Source organism: Atta colombica, unplaced genomic scaffold, assembly GCF_001594045.1.
Source record: "Atta colombica isolate Treedump-2 unplaced genomic scaffold, Acol1.0 scaffold35, whole genome shotgun sequence".
Taxonomy (NCBI): domain Eukaryota; kingdom Metazoa; phylum Arthropoda; class Insecta; order Hymenoptera; family Formicidae; genus Atta; species Atta colombica.
This window is the reverse complement of record NW_017259459.1, coordinates 1,283,257-1,292,242: the sequence shown is the minus strand read 5'-3', so window position 1 is coordinate 1,292,242 and position 8,986 is coordinate 1,283,257. Positions and strand designations below refer to the sequence as shown.

General features: G+C 37.4%; 1 protein-coding gene across 1 annotated transcript; it reads left to right on the top strand.

The window, feature by feature from the left end:
- The first annotated feature begins 3,104 nt into the window (after positions 1 to 3,104).
- LOC108690690 (protein hairy) lies at positions 3,105 to 6,384 on the top strand. Its single transcript, XM_018198099.1, has 3 exons — positions 3,105 to 3,589; positions 4,435 to 4,530; positions 4,767 to 6,384. Exons 1-3 carry the CDS (start codon positions 3,434 to 3,436, stop codon positions 5,607 to 5,609), a joined length of 1,095 nt encoding a protein of 364 aa, XP_018053588.1. The 5' UTR covers positions 3,105 to 3,433; the 3' UTR covers positions 5,610 to 6,384.
- Positions 6,385 to 8,986: the final 2,602 nt, after the last annotated feature.

Here is an 8,986-nt window from a genome sequence, read left to right as displayed (position 1 = left end):
TCTCTCTCTCTCTCTCTCTCTCTCTCTCTCTCTCTCTCTCTCTCTCTCTCTCTCTCTCAACGAAAAATTGAAGGAAGAATAGAATTGTCTCAATTATTGATGAAATATTAAAAGTACAGAAATTTTAGACAATTTTTTTTTAATTCAAATGATTAAAATCTAAGAAACAATCAATAAATCTTTCTTATCGATATACATAATTCATTTTTTCTATATTAGTTCATTTTTCTAGCAACTTAATTTTTTTGTTATTGTTCAGCTCAGCATGCGAGCCTTCGTTAGTCCAGCGAAAAAACCTGCAGCGTTTACCGATAGATGGAAGCACAATGTCTAGTGAATCTCGTTGCTTTAAATCTATACTAAATTTAAAAGAAAAAATGCATTATCCAGTTACTCATTTTATCGTATTTAGATCTTAATATTAACAAATAAATATTGTTATCATAGAATTAATCTAAAAAATTATTCGCCAATCACTAAGTTATACGCAATCTTACATTTTACTTATCTTAAAACAACTGTACAACTCTAATCTAAGATTTGTGCAAAAAATTAAATAGGAATTAATCCAAATTACCTCAACAATTGAAATTCATATATTATTATAATCACAATTTCTATCTATCTCTATATTTTTAAAAATATATTAAATTAATTTGTTCGGTACTTTCAAATCTAAAAAATATTTTATTTAATATAAAATTAATTAATTGAAAAAAAAGATAATTAATCACAATTACTCTTTTTAAATTGTAAAAAAAAAGAACGGTTTTGCATAATTTTATTAGAAAAAGATATGTCGAGTACGACAGTAGTGCATATAAATTCCTCGATCTCTCATCGCACGTCTCTTCTTCCTCATAATCGCCACCGCCATCCCCACGCACATCTCTCTAAAACACGTTCTAGCTCGGGATCCACGCGCCTGCACTGCTCGAGCGCTCAAAGTCGAATGACGATCACACCCCCACCACTTGCAAAAGCGACGCGCGCGGCACGTTCGCTCTCAGCCAATTTCCAGTGGTGGGGACTAGACTCGACCAATCAACGTAGTTTTGTCGTACGCCGCGTCGAATCCCAGTCACGTGATTGGCGACGTGCTTCTTTCTCCGTGTAGGTGAAGTCGCGCGCGCGTTATCTCCTTTCGTACTATCCTTGTCTGTTTCCCGTCCCTTCTGTCCCTGTTTCTGTCGTTCCGTATTGAACCGGCGGTCTCCCTCTTTCTTCTCTTTGTCGGTTTCCTCGTGGGGTGCCGCCGTTCTGCTCTCTCGCACGCGAAGACACGAGCCTGGGATCTTCTAGAGACGAACCTCGTCGCACCTACCGCACTTCTACGAACCTTTAGATTTACGTTCCTCTCGCTAGTAGAGATACTTTGATCATAGAGCGGGTCATGCAAATATCGTGGGAATAATTATTATTTTTACCATGTACCTTAGATGCGTATGTCGAACCGTAACGTCTTAGGAATAATTTTCAAAATATTCCAACATAACGTGATTAAAAGATTTCTCATCTCGCGAGAACTTATTATAATTATTATATAATATAAGAAAGTTGATGAATGAAATTAGATTATAAACAGCGTATTTTTTCTTGGACGAAAGAAATGCAATAACAAAAAAAGGCAACGGCATGTAACGAATTGAATGTATAATATTATTTGCAACTTAGTACTCGACAAAATGCGATGATATTTGCCGTACCATAGTCTACAAGAGCAACGCTTATCAGGCAGACATCGCAGTACGTATTATTACGTTTGCACAAAGACTAGTTATATCCGGTTTAATTATCTACTATATAATCGCAAAGCAAACACAAAAGACGTTACTCACGCAAAATCATTTACCGTCTATAAAGTTATACATCCTGCCACCCCCTGCCTGTCTGCACGAATAAATACTTCTTATAAAGTATTTATATTCGCCCAATTGATTTTTATTTGATAAAGAAACCATTAATAACCCACCAACCTTTCCCGAAGCTTTAAATCTGATTTATAATTTAATTTGTAACACGCAGATTAGAGTCAAGCATGAGGAGTGCTAAACGACTGGGATATCACGATCCGTCACAATATTTGCACGCAACCATTCGCGCACCTTCCGAACAGTCAACAAAGTTAAGATCCGGCGCGAGATCGATGCGGTCGTATTTCAGGTCGTGCGTACATCGTCACGTATGCGTCTGACGGCCGAGATAAATACGAAGCCGCACGTTTAATCGGTCGCGCCAAGTAGAAAGAGCAATTTCGAAAGGCATACATCCCGGGAGGGAGTACAAGGCACGTGCCGGAGCTACACGCGCGTGCGTCAGCCTGTCGTATTCCGCACACGGTGGCACTCGGCTATTTTTGAGGGACGTGATATAAGCTCTGATGACGTTCGCACGACCGGTCGCATACTCGCGTCCGCGTTGGAATTACTATCATCGATCGGCATATGCTAACGCGCCTAGCCGGGACCAGCCGGTTCTAATGACCTTTGCAGACGCGAAACTAATCGCCAATCCGTGTTCTGTCCCATTGTTTCTCGTTCTGTGAGAGAAACCTCAAAGAGTTACCTCTCGCGCGAACTTATGCCAACAACGATATCCTTGTCGTGAATGAAAATATACAAAAGTTGAAAATGAGTGTCGCACCTGAAGAATTTACAGATTTAATGAAATATGTTATTAATATCATAGCAATAATCAATGATACATTTGTGAAAGATTATCAAATAAGCATCGTTTTTTTTACTTCAGTGATTAATGGTAAAATGATTAATAAAAAACAACTAAGTAAAAGCATCGAAATCGTAAAAGAGCAATCGAAAATTCCATTGGAAATCACTGACGTCAGTCTCACTGGCAAAGTCCGATCGATCGGCTCCGAAAAGGTTTGGGAAGTCCCAAGGGGGGGTCCAAGCCGCACGCCATAGAGGGAACCAAAGTCCAGAGTGGGGGTCTTAAAGGCATCGGGCCATCCGACTGTCGGAATTCGATGGTAGGGGTAGTCAGGTTAAAGCGTCACGCGCTGGATCCCCCCACTCGTGTGTTCGCCACTGAATGTCCCCTCCACCGAAAGCGCCGCCACCAGGCATTCCATCGGGTGCCACGCTCCGACGGCACGATAGAAGACGTTCGCCGTTCATCGAGTTAGTCGAGCTCAGACATCAGTCGCGAGCGGTCGTGATTTTAGCGACGTTCAACAGAAGAGACGAGTAGAAGGGTGCATACTCTTTCGTCACATTTCCTTCGATTTCGTATCGCTATTCTTTCAATTATTCTATCGTCCGCGACGATTGGCAAACGAAGAGGGACATCGAGCACAGCTGATTGTTGGATTACAGTGAAGTGATCGATCTCGATTCACAGTGCTTTCACGTTTCGATCGAAATTATTTGACTTGGGGAAGTTTTTCCGAGTTCTGTGATACGGAAAATAAATCATGGTGACTGGAGTGGGTGCCACGATGCCGACGGGTGGTGTTACCGTCGGCGCTACTCCACCCGCGCAACACGTGCCCCAGGAGGCTGGTCAGCCTCCTGCGCAAACCACCCCTACTGCCACAACGACTACAAGAAGATCTGGTGAAAATCGACGGGTTAGTGTTAAAATCGAAGATTTTTCGTTACATTTCAACTGCGTGTTATATTTTCCGCATTCGAAATATTGATCCGAAGCAACGGACGTTCTTTTCTATGACAGAAAAAAACATAGTGACTACTTATATATTGCAAAATTAATATTTTTGATAATATTATTTTTTCTTCAAAATGAAGATGCTGTTATAAATAAATTCACATATTTATGATGAATTAACTAGAAATAAAGTAGTTGAAAAGTGTCATTTATATTTCGTGCTTCGGATTTATTCTCCTTTCTCCTATTCTCCTAAATATCAGATTTCAGAATAAAATAAATATTACTTATATTTTTGTACGATATTACTTCAAGTTACGCGAAATCGATATTATAGTGACATATCGAGAACTTCGAATTTATTATGTGACCTACCATTAAATCATTAAACAATGATTAATTAGTTCTTAATCGTCAATTTACAGTGATTTATACAAATATTATCAATTTATGATTTTCGACATTTTCCGATGTCACGAAAAAATTGAACATGTGATTTTAAAAGTGACAAACAAGTAAAGAAAAAAAATATTTTTAAAGTAAAATAAAAAGATGTCAAGTGAAATAAAAAAGTGAAATATAAATATTAACTTTGTGTTTATTAAAAAATTGCAATTTATTATATATAATTTAATAGTAGTCTTTGTATAGAAAACCTCGCACAGACGTTCTGTTTTGAAAACTTTTTTTATTTCGGCATGACATTTTATTCTCGATATTCATATCTTTTTTAACTTCGTTTATAATTGATTAACATTTTTTATACTTTCGCGTTTCTATTTATTACTTTTCAATTTCTGTTTACAGAGTAATAAGCCCATCATGGAGAAAAGACGTCGAGCCCGTATCAACAACAGCTTGAATGATTTAAAAACTCTCGTTTTAGAATCCATGAAAAAAGACGTAAGTATTATATTTTATCTGCTTCATAGCATATATTTTATGAAATCGATACACATAAAAATACACAAAATTAAAAACTATCTTTTTAAATTCTTTAAAGAAATAAATTACTTCTAAAAATTAAAATTTCTAAAATCATTTGATGTGTCAATCTTCTATTTTTTTCTATTTTCAATTTTATACATATATTGCCTGATTAATTAGTCTAATCTTTTTGTTTCTGTTTTTTGTTACAGCCATCAAGGCACTCGAAGCTCGAGAAAGCTGACATTTTGGAACTGACCGTGAAGCATTTAGAGGCCCTACAACGACAGCAAGTCGCTATGGCTGCCGCAGCAGATCCGAACATCCTCAACAAATTCCGCGCCGGTTACACGGAGTGCGCCAGCGAGGTTGGCAAATTTCCCGGTCTAGACGCTTCAGTAAAGAGGCGTCTGATGGCCCATTTGGCCTCATGCCTGGGTCCAATCGATGCCAACAACGCCAACAACCAAACAACAACGACGACTCAACAGGCTGTCCAACCAGCGCCGCCGACGACGCAATTGCAAGTGCATATTCTACCTCAACTTGACACACCACGTATTCAAGTCCAACAATCAAATGGCATTTTCTTTACTAATGCCAATGGTACGGCCTTGCATCTATTACCGACCAGATTACCAAATGGTGATATCGCTTTGGTACTTCCGGCGGGAGCGAAGGCGCCAATCACGTCATCGCCATCGTCGTCTCCGGCGCCAAGCTCACCGTTACCACATCTGATCCCGATTCCTCAAAGGACCGCGAGCACCGCGTCCGCATCGTCGACGAGTTCATCCAACAGTTCGACATCCACATCAGCAGGAAGTCCAGTGGCGTTTGAGGCACCTCCGACGTCATTCCGCGAACAATCCACCACGTACAGCCCAACCAACAGCCACAGGGATGTCGCTACATCTCCGGCGAACGGCTATACCAGTGAACCGGAGCTCGATCCACGTGCCTATAGCAGCCCTCCTCTCCAGAAACCTCTCGCGCTGGTAATGAGGAAGAGCGTGATGCCTCAGATCGAAGATAAGCCATGGAGACCATGGTAAAATAAAAAAAAGAAGAAGAAAAAGATACAGACACAACATGTGCGTGATTGAAGTGATATAAACTGATACGCGTGTCGATGGTAATCCGCAGTCGAAAACGCGCCAATTCGACGTGCCAATTTATGCGCCGCGTAAAGAATTCCGCGAAACGGAAACATGTTCCTCAATTACGTAGATCATTGTAGACGAGCGGTCCCGTCTGTAGTAGGACATCACCGTGAAATTAGAGGACCGTTAAAAAACGCGAGTTTATTCTTCCAAGTGCGCGTGCACAGTCGGCCAGTAGCCAATGAGGCAGTGCCTTATTAAATAGTGCCTTGTAAATATATCGTTTCAATTCAATTGAAAATGAGCACAGATGATTTCTCCCAAATATCCCGAAATGTCGCGTCAATTCTTTTTGTCTTATCATATTGTTCTATCCTTTTCCTTTTTCATCGAACCTCCTTGTAAATAAGTTATATAAATACTATATTTTAAGTAAGTGCCTTACGCAACAAGAATCACCGAGGTCTTCCATTCTGTTTCTTGTACGTAAAACGCTAAGCGGTTTGTAGAATATCGTTGTAAGTACGAAGAATGTTTTTAATCGATACGATTTTAGATTTAAGATTATGTTAAGGAAACGAGCGAGTAAGAGTGTGTATGAGAAAAATTGTACATATGAATGAAAATCGCGAAAGAGAAAACGTTATTTATATTTATACGAATGCAAAAGAGGTTACATTTATAATTCCTCTCTATTATGAGAATAGACAACCAACGCTTATCATTGCAAGAGCATCAAATAAATGTTGATCTCTTTCTCAATACAATTTTTATGTTGTTTATAAATCAACCAGTTCCCTCTCAATCCATTTCCTCAATATAGTTCAAGTATATATTTTATGTTTAATCAGACTTTCGATTTATTTTTATTTCTTTTAACTGTATATATATCATATTTTTATTACATCTAACTGTATACTTATAAAAAAAGATATTATCTTTAAAAACTTTAAAAAATATATGCAATATATAAAAATTCAAATATAAGTCTTCAATAAAAAATATAAATGATAGAAATTCGAAAGAAAATATTTTCGCTCTCAAAATGCTTGAGCTCAGTAACTCGCTGCACGTCTCGAGCGAGACTAAACGGAGTTCGCGACAGTGAAATGCTTCGTTTAGATGCTGCCATCTGATGAAGAAACGTGGTGTTATACCCAAGAACCGATCTGCGATGACCATTCTCTTCCGACCAGGCCCAAAATTTCTCCCTTTGCCCAAAGTACCAAATGCCAGAACCTGCTGCCTTCTACTGGATCTTGTTGGAACACTGTAGGACCCTTTATAAGACCTTGAAGGAATTTGAATCCTTTTCTCATCCGATAATAATGATTAGTAAATTATTTCTATAACGTATGGATGAATAAAAGGTAATATTTTATTCTTTCTTCAGCAAAAGTAAATTTCAATTTTCTATCTGATTGTTAATCAATTAAAATACGAGAAATAATTCTTGATATTTATTAATAATTTTTATTTTTTCATTTTATTTATATTATCGATCAGGTATATACTATACACTATATATCGATATTACATTTATTGCTTGAAAGAATAAAGTTAAAATGCAAATTATCAGACACCACCAAATCTAATCACCGAACCTGGATCCTAAGCAGAGATAGCAATAGCTGATTATCGCATTCGCTTTCTCTCGCCGCCAAATGTTAGTAATTTTCAAACGAGTAGCCAGCTGTACAATTTAAAGTAGATAAGGCTGTCTCGACGCAGACAGTTACAATGTATGTTTAAACATGGCCGGCAGTCACGTGCTTCGCTTGCTCGTAAATTTATCAGTTATTTCCAGCCGTGCTGTAAAAACGCAGAAACTTATTTACAATTACTTAATCGTTTAGATTTTATATATATTATATACACTGCAAAAAATAAAATGATAATTTTAATTTAAAAACGTATAGTAGACTTTCTGAAACATGAAAAATGTTAAAATTAACATGAAAATGTTAATTTTAATATCTTTGCATGTCTTAAAAAGTCCACTATATATTTTTAAGTTAAAATTAATATTTTATTTTTTACAATGTTTTTTACAAATATACATACATAAAGAAAATTCCATTGAATTGAAAAAAATGTTTAAAATATGTACATTCTTTATCTTAAATCTTCGTTTTTGTATTCAAGTAAAATAATTAAAAATGTACAAGAAGAATAATACACTTATAATATTCGTGCAATTTTTAAATAGAGACGAAGACTAAAGTTTTCGAGTATCAAGAAATGCATGCAGACATATAGTCGGGTTGTTGATCTTCGCGAAAACCGCGAAAGCCTAAATTACCATAATGTCCTCCTCTGCGGGCAATGACATTCTTGGTACAGCAATTTGCGAGGCAGAAGCGGTGTGCAGGACCATAATGCCACACGCAAAACACATCGAATGACAAATTGCATAGTACCCTTCTTTCTTTTATGGTACTTTCAGCATAATTCATCTACAAGGGGCGAAATTACGCTGAGAGAAGATATCTTCGCCATTGCAAGTAAGTTTTTATGACTATGGAAACATTGTATTCGTTATTAATTGATGCATGAAATAATTAAAAAACATAATTACTCAAAATTTTTTATGCGCATCGAAGCATTGAATATTAATGACCCATTTGTTAATTAATAGCAGTGAGATAAAAATCACTTAGCATTTCATATCTCGATTTCAATTTCGAGTCATTTTATTTTCTACATTTCAATTTCAATCACAAAACATCAACATATTTTGTAAATCATGACAATTTAATACGCATTAGAATCGTATTTATTTGATCATATTCAGTTATCTATGTAAACACTCCAACAAACACGTCGTCTCACGATATATCGTGCGAGTTGTCTACGTCTAATGGAAAAAATTTGACTTCTACTAGGCACACGCGAGTCTCGCGTCGAGTTTCGAGCAAAAATCTCGTCCTATAATTGCCTTCCTATTTTTTTACACCTCCAGGCGACTAAGCCTAATGGTCTTAAGTTGACAATGGTGGCTGAGAATGGTAGTCTGAAAAATTTAATTATATCAAATCCGCTCTACCTGCAATTCCGTGTATTACACAAGTTATTTGGAATCGTGCCAAAAACTACATTCTCCTACGAACTCGTCCGGGAATTCGTGCAACGGTTCCTCTTTTCGGCGAAAAAATTATCATAATGCGCTCATTAATCTCACTATGAAAGAAACGACAAAAGTCGCGAAACTGGATAGTCGGAATTCTTTCTCGGGGAATGTCTTGTTCGTCGGTTGTGCTGCGTCGAATGTTATCTCCGCATTAGGAAATTCCCGGTCACTCGTCTGCATTTAACGTCACGCGCCGGTT

Coding starts and splice junctions, on each gene's coding strand:
- LOC108690690 (XM_018198099.1), top strand. CDS start 3,434: ATGGTGACTGGAGTGGGTGCCACGATGCCGACGGGTGGTGTTACCGTC. Junction 3,590..4,434: donor GATCTGGTGAAAATCGACGG/GTTAGTGTTAAA, acceptor TTCTGTTTACAG/AGTAATAAGCCCATCATGGA. Junction 4,531..4,766: donor TAGAATCCATGAAAAAAGAC/GTAAGTATTATA, acceptor TTTTTGTTACAG/CCATCAAGGCACTCGAAGCT.